Source organism: Lycorma delicatula, chromosome 7, assembly GCF_047948215.1.
Source record: "Lycorma delicatula isolate Av1 chromosome 7, ASM4794821v1, whole genome shotgun sequence".
In the NCBI taxonomy this organism is placed as follows: Eukaryota; Metazoa; Arthropoda; class Insecta; order Hemiptera; family Fulgoridae; genus Lycorma; species Lycorma delicatula.
In genome coordinates, this window is record NC_134461.1 from 140,075,472 (window position 1) to 140,098,826 (window position 23,355).

Here is a 23,355-nt window from a genome sequence, read left to right on the forward strand (position 1 = left end):
ATCTTCATCAAAAAATGAACTATCAGTTTGTGCATCCATACTCTGCAGCAAAACATAAAATAATAATAATAATTTATTATCTTTATATAATTAACAAATATTAAAAATATATCTACTTTTCTTACAATGATAAAACAAATTGGTTTTCATAGAAATAACTCATCCATGTGAGTACTTCTATAATAATATTCAACTGGAACCTTTCAATATATAATCACACATGATAGTTCCAGAAAAGTGAAATATTGTAGGCATTTGCAGTAAATTAATAGATCGATAGAAAAATGATCTTAACCACAATCTAAATGGTTTGGTAAAAGAAACAGGTTGTTGGTGTAAATATAAAAAAACACATCAACCTTGTTTGGAAACAAAAATGTCATAGAATAAGGTGACATAGAATAAGGATTATCAAAACCCATAACAAAGTTTCTGTAACAAACTAAACAAGGTTCATAAAGGCAAGGATAGCTTTGTACTGTTATAAAACATTTTTATAAACAATGTTAAATGTGGGTATAAAATGACTATGTTAGTCACCTTCATTTAAGGCGTGAGGCACCTGCTCACTGTATTTTATTTGTTACGTATTGTTGTACAAAATGTTAGATGCAATCGGTTAAACAAAGCTATTTACCGTCCTATACTCTACTAAAATGTTTTTTACACCATAAATCAAAATATCTCAAGGTAGACATAAATGCAAAATGATTATATGTGAGCAACAAACAGCAAATAAAAATATCATAATGAATAGAATAATTAAGAATTCTTACAATAACTAGGTTTTATGTTTTTAACTTAAAACAAGATAAAGAACAAAATAGCTTACTTGTTTAAATATTGTCAGACCTTCATCTGTCTTAGAAAGATGTACAAAAGAATGTTCTTCTTGCACAGATTCATGCATTTTTTCTTTTTTAATGGGCAAAGATAATGGATTTTCTTCCAAAACTGAATCACTAGTTTGTGGATCCAAACTCTGCAAAAAAAATGTAATATTAATAGTGTGACTATCAAAGCAGGTTTTAAAGCACTAATATGTGTCGGTTATGTCTGGAAATGACTTTTTATACAAATAATCTATATTTATAACTAACACCACATGAAAACCAAAGTTTATGATACAAATGAATTTCTTAATCTCCAAAAAATATACATGAGTAGACAATAACAGTAGAGGTCATCATTTTTTATTACTAAAAATGATATAATATTTTTCATAAGAAAAGTATTCACTGGGTATATAGACTAAATTATAATGGTATAATTATAATTACGTGGTATGTAATGGGTATAGATGCTAAATTAAACAAAGATTATTGCAAGTTTTTTTTAAGTATTAACTTGTATAAAAGAAGAGAATTTAATTTTTACAGAATCAAAAAATTTTCAGATGTAAAAAGATAATTCAAAAGTTAAGATGCCAGTAAAATATTGACAAGCTTCTTTTCCTTTTAATTAATCTGACATAGTAACATTTGACATGAAACGCTTGTAAAACTACAGCCTCACATATGCCATTATCAACCAACCATTAATAAACACACATCACAGATTTTTTGCATGAAAATTTCATGAGAAGCATACGATTAACTAAACATCTAAATTTATTACACTGTTTCTGGTAAAGCCAAACTGCATTAATTATCTGTGTCACAAAGAAGCCGTTGTGGAAAAGTGAAAAATTTAACAAAAAAATATGAGAGTATCTCTTCTTATAGAAAGTTTACGAGAACCTTCTACAATTGAACAATCAAGACCAGTACATCAAATTTAATCAAAAATATCATTTATATGTAGGATATGATTTCAATTGAAAAAACACAAGCACATTGAAATCTGCCTATTTCCAAGAATATGTTAAATGTTTTTATTAAACTTGTTTCAGAATACTTCCAAGTATTTCGCCTCCAGAATAATACTGAATATCTGTCTCTTGTTGTTCACAACTAATTTCCCGTTTTGCTAATTAGAAAGTCTGACTCCATCACCGGTGAGCTTATATAATTTCACAAAAAATACGTAAGTATTTCTTACCTTCTGGCTATGCAAATATGATGAATTATTAAATCGTTTTTTACTTTATATGTTTTAAAAGATCTAACGTTGTTGCTCATAGAGTTCTCTTAAAATCAAAACACATTTAAAAATATTTTAAGAAATTTCTCAGCAGGTTATAAATTGCATTAAAAACTTATGATATGTATCTGAATATATGTGATTTAGAAACATGATGATAACATTTCTCTAGAAATGTGTAGCTCAATCTTGTAGATAAATAACATACAATTATTACACTGCTTTTCTCATGGCACTCTCATTTTTGTGCATCAGAATGTATTAAAGAGAAATTAAAATAATTTGTTTGACATTTTCATGGTCAATTAATATAATTTTGGATCTTCAGTATATAATTCTTTCATTATGTACTTGACTCACCCATCCAGTACTAAGCCTGTTTTCTCTTATTTTTCATTTCATTCAATTCTTCCAGTAGATGAATATCTAATAAAAATGATAAAACCAATTTTATTACTCTTCGCTGTCTTTGATGTTTTAAGAACAAATGTAATGACCAATCACTTAATCTGGGGATGAGTTTGGAAAATATCTACACTTATTTACAGGGTTCTATTTTCAGTTAATATTAACAGAATTAAACTACAGTAAATTAAAAAAAATTTTTTTTTTTATTTGGTATTATGAAATTGCCTGTTGACTGACCAGTTTTAATTTCTGCGCTATGTAGCATATAGTTTGATTGTGTTACATTTTGTCCTCTGTATTTTAACTGCTAATATAAATGAAATTTTTATTTTTGCTACTTTGAAACAAATATAAAGTGCTTGCTTAAATATGAACATAAGATATTTAATATTAAAGTATAAAGTGTTCAATTTGTAGTTGGCATTATTTAAAATAACAAATTTTTACGATAGATTTTTAACTCAACAGTTACATTTTTTTTTTAGGATCTTATTGAAGAAGTTATCGATGATGTGGAAGAAAGAATTACTGGAAGTATTTTATAGACATCAAAATGTGTGATTTGCAATAAATTAAAATATAAGTGCATTTGTGATTGTCTTCAATGAAGAATATGATGATTTCAACACTTTTACTTTTAAAGAAACATGCTTGCAAATTACAGAAAAACCTGTTACAGAAAGGAATGTCATATCTTCTCATCTTCTTATTCACTCATGTGTTTTTTGTCAGGAGTCTTTCACTCAGAGTTCTACTTTAGTCACACTTAAATATTCATGTTGTCAAAAAAAAAACAACATTTATTCGACACAGTAATTTAAAAACACATATCTCTACTAATACAGATGAGAAAAATTTCACTTTTAATTTTTGCAAAAAAACTTTTAATGAAAGCTGTAGTTTAAAAACACATTTCTCTATTCCTACTGTTGAAGAAATTCACATGTAATTTTTGTAAGAAATCATTTAGTCAAAAGAGTAATTTTAGTAAATTTAGCAATGGCATATGGCGTGTGGCATTTCTCCACACAGTGAGAAGGAAGTGGGGAGCCTAGATCATGATAAACAACAGATATATGGGACCCAGGCCCTTGTTTGGTCTTGACTTTACACCCAAAATAAAGTTCGCCTTTGGGACTAGAGCACTACTTCACCACATACATAAAGAAAGAAGTTAAAAGATATAAAAAAACTCTAGGCATTTTGTAACTAACGACTAATTAAAAGAAATAAAATTGTAAATATGTAACACACAAAGCACTTACAATGACATGTTTCCTGGTTCACTATCTCACAACTGGCATTGTTCTGATGAATGTATGCTGCACTAGGTAACATTTTTACATATTTATACACGTCTAAATCTACACAACAATAACAACACTACTCTTTGAGTTAGCTCATTTGGTTCAATCATATTTATAATTCTCTAGGATCTTTTAGTTGACAATGAAAAAAAAAATTTTTTAATATTTATAAAAATTAAAATAACAAAGAAGCTGTAGGTAATGGAGAAATTATGAATACATATTTGAAAACAGGATAAAGAATTGCATTAAATACACCTATTGGTACTCATGAGACAAAAATCATGTTGACCATCGTTATTGGCAACATTACACGAGATATTTGGCACTTGAATTTGCAAAATCAATCTCATGATAAAAGAATCCCATGATGAGCTTCCTTAAGAAATTTAAAAGTGAAGTTGTATTCCGTTACTTTCTTCTGTGAGCTAATCATACTTCTTTGTAAATTTATATGTCAAACCTACTAAAATGTAAATCCACCCTACTAGTGACACCTTGAAAGGAACTAATTGTATAGTGAGTATTATTAATTTGAATAAAGTAATTATTGTGGCTGATGCCACTTACATGTTGCTTTCATTCAATGGAGTCTTATAGCTACTTTTATGGCGATTTCAGATCTGCAAGGGCATGGAATTTAGAAATACAAATTTAAAGAAAACCTTTTTTAAGGAATTGTATAGTACAACATCTCATTGTACCACGGGTTAGTTTATTGTTTACAAAACTCAGTTGAATAAAAGGAAAGAAGAATCTGCAATCACCTCACTGGATGAGGTGAGGCACATGTTCAGCATTGTTAGTATAAGCTGTTTTACAATTCTGTAAAACCCTTGGTTCTAACAAAACTAAGTAAGAAAAAATAGTTATTTTAAAACTAGATTATACTACCACTCATTAAAATTCAGTTATCTCGTGATGTGATTATATGATTATCTGTTAAGCTTCAACTTAAATTGAGAAATCATTAAAAAATAAATTATATTTATAATTTTGAGTTTTACTCGAGTACTTTTAGATCTCTATCTCGTTATCATTCTTTGAGGGGTTTTGTGCAAAATGTAACTTCTACTTTTTTGCAAATTTATGGATTAAAAAATTATTAATGCAATGTTCACTGGCAGCAGTTTTCCAAATTATTGAATAGGGTTTTCAAAAATATTTTCATGAAAAAAAATTGATGTTAAGATACTGGAGAGGAATCTGTATTATGTTAGTTAAATCACTTTACTTTCTTGAACTTGAAAACAAGGGCCTGGGTCCCATATATCTGTTGTTTATCATGTTCTAGGTTTCTCACTGTGTGGAAAAATGTCACACGCCACATGCCATTGCTATCCCTATGATTTGGAGGAACCCAAAAATCACTCTTCTGACTGTTATTTCTGCTTAGCAAACATTAAAGGGATTACATCAAAATCAAAACATAGAGTGTTGTAATCAAACTTACAATCCGCAATGAGAACAGATCCAGACTGCAAACAATTGACAACACCAAAGTCTCCAGAACATGTGACATTAGATGAAGGGAGCTCAGAGTCTGGTGGAAGTAAGAAAGAAAAATAAACAGATTCTGGTGATACAACTTATGAACAAAGCATTTCATCTGAGCCTCATTTACTGATTAAAGTAAATCTTAACGAACTCATAAAAGATTTAAAGTATCAAAAAAAACAGTCTGGAATGCTTACTTCCCGGCAAAAAGGATGGAATCTTCTTCAAAGGAATACAAAGAAATGTAGCACTTATCGTAATCATCATTCTGAATTTAAAGTTGTTTTTCTGAAGAAAATGCCTTAGCGTTTTGTAATGACATTTCTTCTCTTATGCAGCCACTTTGTAATGAACATAACCCAACAGAATGGCACTTGTTCATAGATTCCTCTAAAGTTAGTTCAAAAGCCGGCTTCTGCATAATGGCAATAAATTCCCATCAGTACCTGTGGCCCACTCTGCTACTATGAAAGAAACTTATAAAAATATTAAATCTATATTGGAAAAGCTTCAATATGCAGTATATAAATGTAGTATTTGTGGTGATTTGAAAGTGCACACCATGGCTTCAAAAAAGCAATTTTTTTTCTAAAAAATAGTGGCATATCAATACATTCTACTAATTTTCAGATTTATATCATGCAATACTATTATTACTATTGTATAATCATTTTATTATAATTACAGATTATAATTTAAAACACATGAAAAAAAGATTCTAAGCAAGGAATACTGAAAAATCCTAGAGAAATGGCATAAAACCACATTAAAAATCACAAGGAACCCTCATAAATACCATACTAAAAATGCATGAATTATAGATCCTGGAAGAGTAGCCTCATGGCTGTTATCAAAGATCAATAAGAATGGGATTAAGAAGTACAATATTTCTTATGTTTATTCATTTCTATGTTTTATGGATGTTTTAACAGCAATAATATAACATGCTGTCTGTTGGGAGGTAGTAAACAGTTTGATATGTTACAGAATTTGTTATGGCTGTGCCACATTTACAGTACCATAAGAGACACAATGAAGTAGTTTCTCTGAGGACAACAATGTTCTTCATAAAACTGGTTTCTGTGAATAGATTATAAATTTACTTGCAAGAATATATCAGCTGCATTTCAGTAGGTTTGTTGTGTGATGAGGAACAGTATATTTTGGCACTACGAAGAAAGAAACAAGAGACCTTATATAAAACCTCGCTCGGAATGTTTATTCTTTATCAAAAGCCACAAGTTTTCAGGAGTGACTTGTCAATCGTACAATCCTACACATACTGTTTTATCATTTCACATACAGTTTGGTATCACTTTTTTAAGCTTTTAATCAAAATATCTAGTGTTAAACTAGAATGCTAAATATTAGGTAAACCATCAAAAAGTAAATGAAAATATCTTACTTGTCTAGATGTTGTCGGTTTATCATCTGTCATAGCAACAGGAGCAATCAAATGTTCTGTTCGCTCTGTCTCATGCTTGATTTCTTTTTTAATACTCAAAGATAATGGATCTTCATCAAAAAATGAACTATCAGTTTGTGCATCCATACTCTGCAGCAAAACATAAAATAATAATAATAATTTATTATCTTTATATAATTAACAAATATTAAAAATATATCTACTTTTCTTACAATGATAAAACAAATTGGTTTTCATAGAAATAACTCATCCATGTGAGTACTTCTATAATAATATTCAACTGGAACCTTTCAATATATAATCACACATGATAGTTCCAGAAAAGTGAAATATTGTAGGCATTTGCAGTAAATTAATAGATCGATAGAAGAATGATCTTAACCACAATCTAAATGGTTTGGTAAAAGAAACAGGTTGTTGGTGTAAATATAAAAAAACACATCAACCTTGTTTGGAAACAAAAATGTCATAGAATAAGGTGACATAGAATAAGGATTATCAAAACCCATAACAAAGTTTCTGTAACAAACTAAACAAGGTTCATAAAGGCAAGGATAGCTTTGTACTGTTATAAAACATTTTTATAAACAATGTTAAATGTGGGTATAAAATGACTATGTTAGTCACCTTCATTTAAGGCGTGAGGCACCTGCTCACTGTATTTTATTTGTTACGTATTGTTGTACAAAATGTTAGATACAATCGGTTAAACAAAGCTATTTACCGTCCTACACTCTACTAAAATGTTTTTTACACCATAAATCAAAATATCTCAAGGTAGACATAAATGCAAAATGATTATATGTGAGCAACAAACAGCAAATAAAAATATCATAATGAATAGAATAATTAAGAATTCTTACAATAACTAGGTTTTATGTTTTTAACTTAAAACAAGATAAAGAAGAAAATAGCGTACTTGTTTAAATATTGTCAGACCATCATCTGTCTTAGAAAGATGTACAAAAGAATGTTCTTCTTGCACAGATTCATGCATTTTTTCTTTTTTAATGGGCAAAGATAATGGATTTTCTTCCAAAACTGAATCACTAGTTTGTGGATCCAAACTCTGCAAAAAAAAAGTAATATTAATAGTGTGACTATCAAAGCAGGTTTTAAAGCACTAATATGTGTCGGTTATGTCTGGAAATGACTTTTTATACAAATAATCTATATTTATAACTAACACCACATGAAAACCAAAATTTATGATACAAATGAATTTCTTAATCTCCAAAAAATATACATGAGTAGACAATAACAGTAGAGGTCATCATTTTTTATTACTAAAAATGATATAATATTTTTCATAAGAAAAGTATTCACTGGGTATATAGACTAAATTATAATGGTATAATTATAATTACGTGGTATGTAATGGGTAAAGGGCATGGAATTTAGAAATACAAATTTAAAGAAAACCTTTTTTAAGGAATTGTATAGTACAACATCTCATTGTACCACGGGTTAGTTTATTGTTTACAAAACTCAGTTGAATAAAAGGAAAGAAGAATCTGCAATCACCTCACTGGATGAGGTGAGGCACATGTTCAGCATTGTTAGTATAAGCTGTTTTACAATTCTGTAAAACCCTTGGTTCTAACAAAACTAAGTAAGAAAAAATAGTTATTTTAAAACTAGATTTAAAATACTACCACTCATTAAAATTCAGTTATCTCGTGATGTGATTATATGATTATCTGTTAAGCTTCAACTTAAATTGAGAAATCATTAAAAAATAAATTATATTTATAATTTTGAGTTTTACTCGAGTACTTTTAGATCTCTATCTCGTTATCATTCTTTGAGGGGTTTTGTGCAAAATGTAACTTCTACTTTTTTGCAAATTTATGGATTAAAAAATTATTAATGCAATGTTCACTGGCAGCAGTTTTCCAAATTATTGAATAGGGTTTTCAAAAATATTTTCATGAAAAAAAATTGATGTTAAGATACTGGAGAGGAATCTGTATTATGTTAGTTAAATCACTTTACTTTCTTGAACTTGAAAACAAGGGCCTGGGTCCCATATATCTGTTGTTTATCATGTTCTAGGTTTCTCACTGTGTGGAAAAATGTCACACGCCACATGCCATTGCTATCCCTATGATTTGGAGGAACCCAAAAATCACTCTTCTGACTGTTATTTCTGCTTAGCAAACATTAAAGGGATTACATCAAAATCAAAACATAGAGTGTTGTAATCAAACTTACAATCCGCAATGAGAACAGATCCAGACTGCAAACAATTGACAACACCAAAGTCTCCAGAACATGTGACATTAGATGAAGGGAGCTCAGAGTCTGGTGGAAGTAAGAAAGAAAAATAAACAGATTCTGGTGATACAACTTATGAACAAAGCATTTCATCTGAGCCTCATTTACTGATTAAAGTAAATCTTAACGAGCTCATAAAAGATTTAAAGTATCAAAAAAACAGTCTGGAATGCTTGCTTCCCGGCAAAAAGGATGGAATCTTCTTCAAAGGAATACAAAGAAATGTAGCACTTATCGTAATCATCATTCTGAATTTAAAGTTGTTTTTCTGAAGAAAATGCCTTAGCGTTTTGTAATGACATTTCTTCTCTTATGCAGCCACTTTGTACTGAACATAACCCAACAGAATGGCACTTGTTCATAGATTCCTCTAAAGTTAGTTCAAAAGCCGGCTTCTGCATAATGGCAATAAATTCCCATCAGTACCTGTGGCCCACTCTGCTACTATGAAAGAAACTTATAAAAATATTAAATCTATATTGGAAAAGCTTCAATATGCAGTATATAAATGTAGTATTTGTGGTGATTTGAAAGTGATTGCATTTATTCTTGGTTTGCGGCTTGGTTACATAAACTACTGTTGTTTATTGTGTGAATGGGATAGTAGGGACAGAAAAACATTTATTAGAAAAGAAAAGCCTAAAAATGTGTATCTACCTCTGTTACATATCAAACTAGGATTGATGAACAATTTCGTCAAGGACATTGAAAATACTCCTGGTTCATGTACTTAAAACAGAAGTTTTCTAAAATTATCTGTGCAAAGAAACTCTAAGAAACTGTTTTGAGTAAGCTGATGCACACCATGGCTTCAAAAAAGCAATTTTTTTTTCTAAAAAATAGTGGCATATCAATACATTCTACTAATTTTCAGATTTATATCATGCAGTACTATTATTACTATTGTATAATCATTTTATTATAATTACAGATTATAATTTAAAACACATGAAAAAAAGATTCTAATCAAGGAATACTGAAAAATCCTAGAGAAATGGCATAAAACCACATTAAAAATCACAAGGAACCCTCATAAATACCATACTAAAAACTATGCATGAATTATAGAAGAAAGAATTACTGGAAGTATTTTATAGACATCAAAATGTGTGATTTGCAATAAATTAAAATATAAGTGCATTTGTGATTGTCTTCAATGAAGAATATGATGATTTCAACACTTTTACTTTTAAAGAAACATGCTTGCAAATTACAGAAAAACCTGTTACAGAAAGGAATGTCATATCTTCTCATCTTCTTATTCACTCATGTGTTTTTTGTCAGGAGTCTTTCACTCAGAGTTCTACTTTAGTCACACTTAAATATTCATGTTGTCAAAAAAAAAAACAACATTTATTCGACACAGTAATTTAAAAACACATATCTCTACTAATACAGATGAGAAAAATTTCACTTTTAATTTTTGCAAAAAAACTTTTAATGAAAGCTGTAGTTTAAAAACACATTTCTCTATTCCTACTGTTGAAGAAATTCACATGTAATTTTTGTAAGAAATCATTTAGTCAAAAGAGTAATTTTAGTACTTCTATAATAACATTCAACTGGAACCTTTCAATATATAATCACACATGATAGTTCCAGAAAAGTGAAATATTGTAGGCATTTGCAGTAAATTAATAGATCTATAGAAAAATGATCTTAACCACAATCTAAATGGTTTGGTAAAAGAAACAGGTTGTTGGTGTAAATATAAAAAAACACATCCACCTTGTTTGGAAACAAAAATGCAATAACAAAGAATAAGGATTATCGAAACCTATAACAAATTTTCTCGTAACTGAACATGCTTGATAAAGGGAAGGATAGCTTTGAACTCTTTTAATAAAATATTTTCATAAACGATGTTAAATGTGGGTATAAAATGAATATGTTAGTCACCTTTATTTAAGGCAAGGTATATAGACTTCGATGCTAAATTAAACAAAGATTATTGCATGTTTTTTAAGTATTAATGGAATCAAATTCACTTGTATAAAAGATGAAAATTTAATTTTTACAGAATCAAAATATTTTTAGAGGTAAAAAGATCATTCAAGAGTTAAGATGCCAGTAACATAAAATAAGGCTGTCTTCCATAACTATTAGAAGAACACGAGTCAAAAAGGAGTGTCCTAAGCTGACCCTAGTTATAACTCTGTCACACAAGCATCCGACTGACAAACGCCAGAGTTGATACTTATCGATTAGCATAATATGACATATCAATGTTATACTTTAACACAAGCATACTATTTGGCTACTGTAATTGACAAGCGTCTTTCCCTTTTAATTAACTGACATAGTAACATTTGACATTAAAACTTGTAAAACTCCCTCCCATAAGCCCTTTGCACCATTAATAAAGACATTACTGATTTTTTGCATGAAAATTTCAGGAGAAGCATTAACTAAAGCAAAATCCAAAATATAATTAACTAAACATCTAAATTTATTACACTGTTTCTGGTAAAGCCAAACTGCATTAATTTTCTGTGGTACAAAGAAGCCAATGTGGAAAAGTTAAAAATTTAACAGAAAAATATGAGATTATCTTTTTTATAGAAAGTTTACAAGAACCTTCCACAACTATCTTTCAGAGAATTGTACAATCATGACCCCACTACATCAAATTTAATCAAAAATATAATATATATGCAGGATATGATTTCAACTGAAAAAACACAAGCACATCGAAATCTGCCTATTTCCATAAATGTGTTTAATGTTTTTATTATACTTGTTTGCGAATACTTAAAATATTTCGCCTCCAGAATAATTCTGAATATCTGTCTCTTGTTCACGACTAATTTCCCGTTAGCTAATTAGCAAGTCTGACTCCATCACGGGTGAGGGTCTATAATTTCACAAAAAATACGTAAGGATTTCTTACCTTCTGGCTATGCAAATGTGATTAATTATTAAATGTGTTATTATAGAGTTTTCTATTTTATTGTATTTAGTTATATTAATATACTTACGACACGTATATAAAACACACTTGCTTCACTCAGTAAAAATAATTTAATGACTACCAAACACCACCTGACAGAATAAATTTAAACCATATGTTACCGAGGGTGTCAACAGATGACAACACATGAAAGGAATACATATCAACTGTGCTGCTGTGCTATTCGGGTGTTCGTAATCATACATCACAGTCCACAATAAATGTGAAAACCATGAAATAAGGTGGTGAGTTAGCAACCACCATGGACCCTCAGGCCTGTATCAAACAGTCTTCTGGGAAACCACTGAGTTCCTTGTAGCAGCTGATATTTTAAGTATTTTATAATACTGGTTAGAGAAAACTTCAAAAAAGAAAGATCCAAAATATTGCTTAAAATTTTCTATACATTCTTTTTCAACAATGTATAAACACAAATGAATAGATTTATATGTTAATTAGTTACATACTTTCAATCCTTTATTGCGTCCTACATCCTTTATAGTAAGTTTAACACTTACTGAATACAAAGTTTTCCTTTTACTGAATTTTCTGCTACTCTTGTTTAATGTAATTGACCAATCAGTTTTATGCGAGTGTTCAAAGGGAGAATGTGCGTACCGTTTTCTGATGGAAAAGTGGAAAAAAACCTCATAAGTTTAAGAGGGCCAACATTAATTTATTGCCAATCTATGAAGAATCCAAGAACTCAAAAACACCTATTTTAATTAAAGTTACAAAATAAATTGATTTTCACAGAAATACCTCATCTGTGCGAGTGCTCTGGTAATAGTATGCAACTAGGATCTTTCAATATATTATCAATCTTGAAAGTCCAGAACACAATGTAGGATTTGGCATTATTTAATCTATCAATAAAAAGTTGTTTGACCTAGGTATAATCAAAATGATTTGGTAAAACACACAGGTTACTTGTGTAAAAGTAAAAGAACATATCAGTCTAGTTTGAAAACAAAAATACAGTAACATAGAATAAGGATTATTGACAACAATAACAAAGCTTCTCGTAACTAACATGCTTCATAAAAGCAAGGATAGCTTTGTACTCTTTTACGTCATCTTTGTAAACAATGTTGCATCTGAGTATAAAATGAATATGATTAGGAGGCTTTGTTCGTAGCATGAGGCTTCATCTCATTGTATTTTCTTTGTTGCGTATTGTTGTACAAAATGTTTATCTACCATAAAGTGTTAAGTGTAATCTTTTCATCAAAGCTATTTACCTCCCTATATTTCGTTAATAACTTTTTTTGCAGTATAAATCAAAATATCTCAAGCCAGATATAAATGCAACATGTTATGTGGGCTATAAATAGTAAATAAAAATATCATCTTGAATAGAATAATTAAGAATTCTTACAATAACTAGGTTGACATTTTTAACTCAAAAACAGATAAGAAGAAAATGGCTTACTTGTTTAAATATTATCAGTTCCTCATCAGTCTTGGCAAGATGTACAAACAAATATTCTTGCTGCCCTGTTTCATGCATGTTTTCTTATTTAATGGGCAAGGATAATGGATTTTCTTCCAAAACTGAATCACCAGTTTGTGCACCCATACTCTGCAAAAAAAAATATTGTGACTTAAAATAAGCATGTTAAATGAAATATTATTGAAACGTAACATCTGATAAAGTCAATAGCTTGGAACTAACTACATTGTTAGAGATAATTTAAGACTTGTTATGTATCAAAGCAGGTATTAAAGCACGAACCTGTGTCGGTTATGTATGGAAATGACTTGTTATACAAATAATCTATATTTATAACTAACACCACATGAAAACCACAGTTTATGGTATAAATGAATTTCTAAATATCCAAAAAATATACATGAGTGGGCAATAACAATAGTCATCGTTTTTTATTACCTAAAATGATACAAATTTTTACAAAAGAAAAGTTTTTACTGGATATATAGACTTTGATGTTAAATTAAGAAAGTTTTATTGCATGTTTTTTAAGTATTAGTGGAGCCAATTCAGTTGTATAAAAGATGAAAATTTAATTTTTACAGATACAAAAAATTTTCAGATAAAAAGACAATTAGAGTTAAGATGCCAGTAACATAAAATAAGGCTGTCTTCCATGAACTATTAGAAGAACGCGAGTCAAAAGGGAGTGCTCTAACCTGACCCTAGTTATAACTCTGTCACACAAGCATCTTTAACCAATAAATGCCAGAATTGATACTTATCGAATAGCATAATATGACATTTCAATGTTATACTGTATTTTTAACACAAGCATAGTATTTGTCTACTGAAACTGACAAGCTTCTTTCCCTTTTAACTAACTGTCAGTAACATTTGACAGTATAACTTTTAAATCTGCAACTTCTCATAAGCCCTTATACACTATTAATAAACACATTACTGATTTTTTGGATGAAAATTTCAAGAGAAGCATACAATTAACTAAACATCTAAATTTATTACACTGTTTCTGGTAAAGCCAAACTGCATTAATTTTCTGTGGTGCAAAGAAGCCATTGTGGAAAAGTTAAAAATTTAACAGAAAAATATGAGATTATCTTTTTTATAGAAAGTTTACAAGAACCTTCCACAACTATCTTTCAGAGAATTGAACAATCATGACCCCACTACATCAAATTTAATCAAAAAAAGTTTTAAATGTAAGATATGATTTCAATTGAAAGTCACAAGCTCATCGAATTTGCCTATTTCTGTAAATATGTTTAATGTTTTTATTATAATTGTTTGAGAATACTTCAAAGTATATAGCCTCCAAAATAATACTGAATATCTGTTTCTTGTTGTTCACGACTAATTTCCCGTTTGCTAATTAGGAAGTCTTACTCTATCACGGGTGAGCTTCTATAATTTACCAAAAAGTATGTAAGTATTTCTTACATTCTAACTATGCAAATATGATGAATTATTAAATCGTTTTTTACTTTATATGTTTTTAAAGATCTAACGTTGTTGCTCATAGAGTTCTCTTAAAATCAAAACACATTTAAAAATATTTTAAGAAATTTCTCAGCAGGTTATAAATTGCATTAAAAACTTATGATATGTATCTGAATATATGTGATTTAGAAACATGATGATAACATTTCTCTAGAAATGTGTAGCTCAATCTTGTAGATAAATAAAATAATAAATGTGATTAATTATTAAATGTGTTATTATAGAGTTTTCTATATTATTATATTTAGTTATATTAATATACTTACGACACGTATATAAAACACACTTCTTTCACTAAATAAAAATAACTTTAATGACTACCAACCACCTTATATGTAAAAACAATGAAATAGGGTGGCAAGTTAGCAACCACCATGCATTCTCAAGGCTTCTACTGAACAAACGTGTGTGGAACCAATGAGTTTCCCATGCCTTCTGTATCATTTTGAATATCTGACTGTTGTTTATCATGACTAATTTCCTATATTCCAACGGGGCAGTTATTACTCGGTCCCATTATTTCACAAAAATAAGTAAACTTTACTTACCTCCTGTTTTTTCTAATATGAATCAATATTCAATACAAAATAATAATTACATTGTTTTTTGGTTTTGTTGGGGAAACCATTCGCAATCAACAGTTTCTAGTGGATGTTTGTGAGCTGCCAACTATTTAAGCGCAAATTTAATAATTTGTTATTTAGTATTTTATGTATTTTGCTATATTAATAATATTAATATAATGAAAATTATTATTTATTTAAATCTATGTATCCTATTAGTTGATATTGAACAAAGCGTATAATTAAAATTAATAAAATTACTCTCAAAAATCGGTTAGTCGCAATCTTCTTTGATGCATTAGCCGCTAAGAAATTTCATTACAGAAATTTCTCTTTCTTTTTACTCTCTTTCTCAGTAAAAATCTAAAGAAAACCCTTTTTTGCCTTTTTAATATAACTATACAACCACATGAAACAAAAAAAAAAGATTTAAAGCTATGGCCTGTTTTCAAACCAACAGATTTGACAAAATATGAAAAACAAAACAATCGGATAATGAAATTTAGATAATCTAATAATTATATTATTGTTCTTTATTAATTTATTTATCTTATATTTTTTATTCCATTGTACTTTAATAAATTAAAATCAAGAGTATGTCGGTAATAATGCTTAATAATTGTCGCTAAAAAGTAAAAGATAATTTTATCCGTACAATGGATTTAAAAACGCATTAAAACTTAGCTAAAAAACTTACTTGTAATTTTTTAACTTTTCCTTTTAAAGAAGATTGTGTTCCAATATGTTGGAATAAAAAAGGTTTATAGTGAACCCAGAGTTCATCTTTTGCTCTCCGATATAATGTCTGTACAGAAAAATGAAATAAAAATTCTTCACTAATAAAAAAAACCCGGCGACAAAATTTTATACTTTCCTGGCATCTGTTCTTATTACTACATAGTGGAGAAATAAATATACATGAAAAAAGTTTAAGAGTCGATATTTTAATTGAAAATTTAAAAAATCCAGTTAAAAAATACGCATTTTTTTGAAAGAGCGAGAATTTGGGGGCAAAATTCTTTTTAAATGGTTGAGACACATTCACACATTTGCTGAGCTTAATATGAAGCGGGAAACTATCTTCCCCACCCCTGTGGAGATATTGATCCGATAGAAGATATCGTATGTATATCCACGTGTACATATGTACATAAAATGTTACCCCCCACTTTTTTTGGGGTCCCTGGGTCATGGAACATCAAGAAATGCAAAAAACCCATACCCCATTTTTGACTGATTACCATACTTTCCTTCTTGCAGCATAGCTCTTAGCTATGATCCCAGGAAATTAAAAACAATCCTGTAACAAAAGACTTGTGAAATCTGGTCACTGATACATTATACATTATTCAATATTATCTTCTTCTTTAAAAGTGTACATGTATCCCACTTTTTTATTATCAAATCCATTACTGATTCTAGAACTATTTTTGCTATTTATACAGCAATTATACAAGTTGAAGAATAGGGTGTCAATGATAAGATATGTCATCACGGTTATGGCAACATCAATATTAATATAATTAAACTATTTAAAACTTTTACATTACACACAATAATTACCCAAAATTTTAACCGTCAAATCAAAATCTTATAATTATATAAAATTGTATCTTTTTAATCTTACAAAATGAACTACTATCAGCGAGGTTAAGTGCTAAAAAATTTGGATGTTCATTAGCCTTTGTTGATTGATTTGAGTGTTATTTTCTGCCTGTCCTAGCATTGTTACTCTAGCATTTGTAGTTTATGCATTTCAGAGTACCTCCATTCTCTTAACTACTTTTAGCACTGAGTCTTCCTGAGATGGGATCATCGAATAAATATCACTCCCTCTACCCATCCGTACTGTCATGGTCTATTCTACTTTGTCCCTCCTGCTCTAATAGTTATATAATTTCTTGAAAATAATCCTGATTCTTCATTTTAACAATTTTAAATTTTTATAAAAAAAATTACATCAAATCGAGTGTTTATTTGTACATTAATTATCAGCTGATCTTTAAATTTCAGCATGAATATTTCCATGTCTTCTAGAATATTTAAAAATTTTCCTTTATCTGCGTGTAATTTTTTTAAGGATTTTTATCATTTCACTGGTAATATGTCCTTTTTGTACCAAATGCGTTGCATTATTTGAATCCTTTTTTCCATATTTATATGATTTTATACTTCATTAAATCCTGTTTTAAATTGTCATCTCATTTGTCCTATATACATCATTGTTACACTCACATTTTATTTGATATACTCCATTTTTGTTATAATAGTTTCTTTCTTCTATATTATTTCTAAATTTACTCGTGACGGTATTATTTGTGGTAAATATTTTATTTATATTTATTAAAAAAAATACTTTATATTTTTCTTCCCCGTACATTTTGCTCAATTTTGTTTTTCTTCTTCTGGCCTTCTGTTGTTCCTTTTTTTGCTTTTTTATCTTTCAAAATAGTTTCCTTATTATTCCTTTTTCATAATCATTACTCACTCTTATTTGAAAGATACCTATTTCTTTTTTTTTTATTACACTTTACTTGATGATAAACTGATTACTCTTTATTGATAATTTGAACTGAATTAGATTATTTCATGCATAACAGTAATCGTTTTAAGATCTTGATATGCCTGTTGCTGATAACACTTTTGTGAGCGTTTTTGCTTTCAAATGCTCAATTATTTCATTTAGATTTGCGTCCAAGTAACCGATAATTTTTTTGTAGACTTAGATGTATGCTCCTTTTTAGATAGTATATGCTTCTTCATGTACAGGTGATGGTCAAGATAAAATCCTATGTACATCATCTGCTTGAGTGATGTCAACAAAACTTACCGTTGAGTATTCCTGTATAGGAAGTTGTTTCTAGATACTGTAAACGTGACATAAGTAAACCTGACTGCTTTCAAGGACTATTTAAAAAATTTACGTAACACGTGGATTTCTATAAACAAGAATGGCTGTCAGTTTAAAGCAAATCTGCAGTGTACATTTAATACAATATTGGGCCAAGAACACTTCCTTGTTGAATACTGGATTTTATATCGTACAAATCTGTGAGAAAATCTTAAATCTAGTTTAAAAACAGCTTACTTCAAGGTATAGAACTATCTATAAAACATTATGGTAGGGCTTTCTTCTTTTTACATTTTAAAATAATGCCGCACCTTATCAAACATCCAGATACAGTCAAAACAGTTCCTTTGATTCAAAAATAATGTTGTCCGATCTGACAACATGGAAAAAATTGCTCTATGGCTGTCGTTTCATAAAATCAAAGAAAAATGATTTCAGCTTCTGAAGAACAGTTAAAAACTGGAAGGAGAATAATGGATCCGTAAGATTTCACACCATATAGATATTTACCAGCTTATGAATCATAATAGTTATGGTATTTTCAAAAGTCTGCAGAAATGTCAGATTCATAAAATGATGTTGAAAATAACTAACTAAAAAATAGATTTATTTTTATATATATTTAAAGATAGAAAATTAGACTGTAATGCTTCTAATACGTGCTTCTGGTGATGCTTCTAATACATGACTGGTGATTAAATTGAAACCTGGAGTTAAATTTGCATTTATTTATTTATCAATCACTTTCAGAACTTCTCATGGACTATAACTTTTCATTGGGAGAGACACCTTAGGAAGGAAATTTGTTTTCGTTATTGCCTTCTGTACTATTTGAGACTGATAAAATTGAAATACTTAAGGGTGATATTCTGCAAATAACCTCGCTTCAGAAATTACATCAATGTTGCTATATTTTAAAAAATATAGTTTTCCTCCTAACAAGCTGTTTGCATCTTACAGTGAAATTAGTAATGATTGTCCCGATTCACTTGCTGGAAATAATTTCCGCAAGATCAATTATGTGATCCATCATTCTTCAATAATACGTCAAATCTGTAAAACATTTGTTAGGTAGCAGTCCTAACGTTGCCAGAATTTTCACGCCTCGTATTTTGTGATCGTGTCTAATGAGATTTTCCACTGACAACATCAGCATAAGATATCTGTTAATTCATGGCCCAAAGAATTCAATTTATGCTGCGATTAATATGTGAGGGGCGAGATAACTCCAGTTAAATACAGTTCAATCAAAATCAACTATTACTACAGATTTATATTTGGTTATAATTTAATTACAAAATTCATTAAACAAATACTGCATTATTGCTAGCATATCTTCCAAATATCTGAAAATAAATTTGCATCCAATCTACCTAATATTATATTTGTGAAGTTACTAAATTTCAATCGGCATATACTCCTGAGTTACTATATTTTGTAAATTTGTTTATGAAGTTCATGAATTTTGTGTTGTTTTAAAGCTGCATGGATACCTTTTTCCTTGAACATTGTGGCAGTTCTGGGTGTTAAAATATCTCACTACGTAATCATGACTTTGTTCTCTGTTAATAGTATTTTGATTACAAAAATAATGTTCAGCCAACTTATATCAGATATTCAACTGTGTTGAGTTTAGCAGCATAACCGTCTACTTACACAAATGTGTGTATTACGTGAAATTAAATTAGGCTTAGCATATTTTTTTGGGTCCGACCCAGGACATATTTTTGAAATAATTTAAAAGTCTTAGCAGTTTACTGAAACATTAAACTTTATTTACTCAGTTGTATTTTTTACTAGACATGTCTTTTTCAGAAAAGATTTGTTTTAATTGCATCATAAAATTCATAACAAGAAAATTCTGACTTAATTTTAACATTTAGCAGATGGTTAGCAGTAGATACTGACAGTCTACTCCTTTCTACAGACCAAATGTTTCCTGTAATTGAAAAAACTCTCAACTGGAGTAGATGTCCCAGGCAAAGACATCCCAAACATAAAATATCGGTCTTCCAAAACACCTTAACAATTGCATTCCACTTTTCTTCAATAATATCTGGTATTTTTCAGAACTTGAACCAAAACCTACCTTTTAGTTTTGAATTACCTGGTTCGACAATGTACATTCATCAGATAGGTCACCAATATTTATGGAATCTTCTTTTATAATTTCATTAACATCTTGTGCACTCTCTTCTAAATCAGAGCAGGTAATTTCAGTTCATAAATTTATCCACTGAAAATTACTAACTTTATCAAAACTGGTTCTCCACAACTCTTAAGTACTGGATACTAGGATTATAAAAATTGTCTACGCTTGAGAAGAATATTTGTTCCTGAACATCATTAATTTCTTTTAGAGTGTATAGCAATTCTTTGGCAGAAGATGTTATAAATTTGTGGGTTTTTCTTTCCTGAAGTTGACAAATTAGTTCAGAATATGTCTGAAATGCTTCTATTGCAGTGATAAAATTAGTTTCCAATTTCAGAACTACATATTTCAGAACTAATCTACAGTAACTGTAGATTACCGTATAAAAATTTCAAAATCAGTCACTTTCTAGATTTTCAAATAATTTTGGACATTTTTCACAAGTTAAGTATGATTTTAGGCCATCAAAAATGGAATAGTTCTAATGAATTCTAATTCATTTGAAGACAATGAATCAAATTTTCTATCGTTAGTAGACTTATGCTTATTTTGAATGAATCTAAAACAATAAGTAAAGACACGAATTAGTTTAGACAGCGATGAGTATTTCTCAGTATAATCAGTAATATTAGAGGTCAAAAGAGATACTTGAGCAGTTTGACATTTTTCAACAAGGCATTGAGGATCAACCTTTGTTTCAGTAGAATTAAAGTGATGATTAGTTGGCCAACAGAAAGAATCTTGCAAAAGCCAGCTTGGACCATGCCACCATAATACAAAATTAATTAATTTTTCCAGAAGACATCCCCGAGAGAGTATATCGGCAGGATTCGAAGGTGATTCAATATGATGCCACTTCGCATTAAAAGTCAACTGTTGAATTTCTGAAACTCGATTGGCTACAAACACTTTCCAATTGGTGGATTGACCATGAATCCAATGGAGTGCAATCATGGAATCAGAATATAAATGAATTTCATTGATTCTTTCATTTAAAGCTAATGTAACTTGATTAAGTAAGCGTGATAAGAGCAAACAAGCACAGAGTTCAAGTCTTGGAAGAATCATTTGTTTTAAAGGGGCAACTCGTGATTTGGAACACAATAAATTACATGAAACTTTATCATTACAGTAAGTAATTCTAACATATATATACAACATCCGAAACCCTTAAGAGATGCATCTGCAAATCCATGGAGTTGAAAGGGTTTGATGCTACTATCAGTGTTTAACTTTTACACATATATCAACATTTATAGAACTAACGAAACTTAATTGATTGTTTAAAATTGTATAAACTTTGCCACTGCAATAGTAAATTATCGGGTAAAGTATCATCCCAATTGCACTTGACTAGCCAAAGGCTTTGCATTAAATGTTTGCATAAAAATATAATGGGTCCAATAAGACCTAATGGATCATAGATACCAGAAATAATTGATAAAATATGTCAGTGAATATTTTAATTTTTTCTTTGATTGACTTCATAAGTTAATTTATCTAAGTAATCATTCCATAATATACCTAAAGTATGTATGTTTTCATTTTTATTTAATGATATAGGTAGGTGTATTTAATAGTACAGTATCATCAGTGGAGAAAATATTTTGACAATTGAAGAACCACTTATGAAGGGGAAAGCCATACTGTTTTAATAAGTTACATACAACAATTTTTAACTGCTTAATTTCATGTACACTATCAGCTCCTGCAATAAGGTCATCAACATAAAAATCATTTAATAAAAACAAGACTACAAAAAATATAGCAAACAGAAAATTAATGAAAGGAAGGAGAGGTACCTAATTTACTTCTCTTTCTTAGTTTATGAAACATAAAGAAATATAATACACAAACATATAAGTAGTTATGTATAACAATAGTAATATGATAGTAATAATAAACAAGTTAATGTATACATGAAAGATGAAATTATTTACAAAATCAACTAAGTAGTTACAAATGTACATACTCAGTAAACTCTTAATATTATAAAATATGATGAATTTATATTTCCATTTTTCATAACTAAATACATCTGAAACAATAAGTTGTTCACAACACAATTCTAGTAAAGGGAAAGGAAGGAGAGGTACCTAATTTACTTCTCTTTCTTAGTTTATGAAACATAAAGAAATATAATACACAAACATATAAGTAGTTATGTATAACAATAGTAATATGATAGTAATAATAAACAAGTTAATGTATACATGAAAGATGAAATTATTTACAAAATCAACTAAGTAGTTACAAATGTACATACTCAGTAAACTCTTAATATTATAAAATATGATGAATTTATATTTCCATTTTTCATAACTAAATACATCTGAAACAATAAGTTGTTCACAACACAATTCTAGTAAAGGGACTAACTTGTATGTTACTGTCTGGAACAAAAACTGTATTATAAATATTTTAAGTAGGTACAATAGTTACAAGAGGTATTGCTTGTCAAATCCGAATTGTATAGGCAATTTGTCATCAAAATAGGTTGTATTTGAAAATCCTTACCTACCGATTAATCTTTAGTCCATGCATTAGGGGTGATGAGGAAAGCTTAACTCCAGATTTTTAACATCCCCCTCCCATAGATTTTTGAAAAACTCGAAATACTCAAAAAGTTTTTGAAATGTGTTTTCTCTGAATCTATGCATTTTAGAGAAAGGTTTTTCAAACAAAAAATGAAGAGGACATTCTCCTCTACAATTAATATTTTTGAAGGTATGCTGTATAATTTGAAATTGAAATACTGTAAGATTTTAATTACTCTCAATAGAAAAGAATCTCAGGGATTTTAGTAGAAATATCATGTTTTTATTATAATATTAATTTTTGTAATCTCTAAATGAAGAGTTTTGATCAACAATTTGCTACAGATCATTT

General features: G+C 29.1%; 1 protein-coding gene across 1 annotated transcript; it reads right to left on the reverse strand.

Moving 5' to 3' along the window:
* Positions 1-796: 796 nt before the first annotated feature.
* On the reverse strand, positions 797-15,307 carry LOC142328393 (uncharacterized). The gene is made up of 5 exons (XM_075372100.1): positions 15,167-15,307; positions 13,380-13,529; positions 7,640-7,789; positions 6,700-6,849; positions 797-982 (listed from the first exon to the last, which is right to left on the reverse strand). Exons 2-5 carry the CDS (start codon positions 13,455-13,457, stop codon positions 797-799), a joined length of 564 nt encoding a protein of 187 aa, XP_075228215.1. The 5' UTR covers positions 13,458-13,529; positions 15,167-15,307.
* Positions 15,308-23,355: the final 8,048 nt, after the last annotated feature.

Excerpts from the sequence above, each read along its gene's own strand:
- LOC142328393 (XM_075372100.1), bottom strand. The coding sequence starts at position 13,457 with ATGCATGAAACAGGGCAGCAAGAATATTTGTTTGTACATCTTGCCAAG. Across the intron at positions 7,790-13,379 it reads AACTGATAATATTTAAACAA|AGTTTGGATCCACAAACTAG; the intron begins GTAAGCCATTTT and ends TTTTTTTTGCAG. Across the intron at positions 6,850-7,639 it reads GTCTGACAATATTTAAACAA|AGTATGGATGCACAAACTGA; the intron begins GTACGCTATTTT and ends GTTTTGCTGCAG.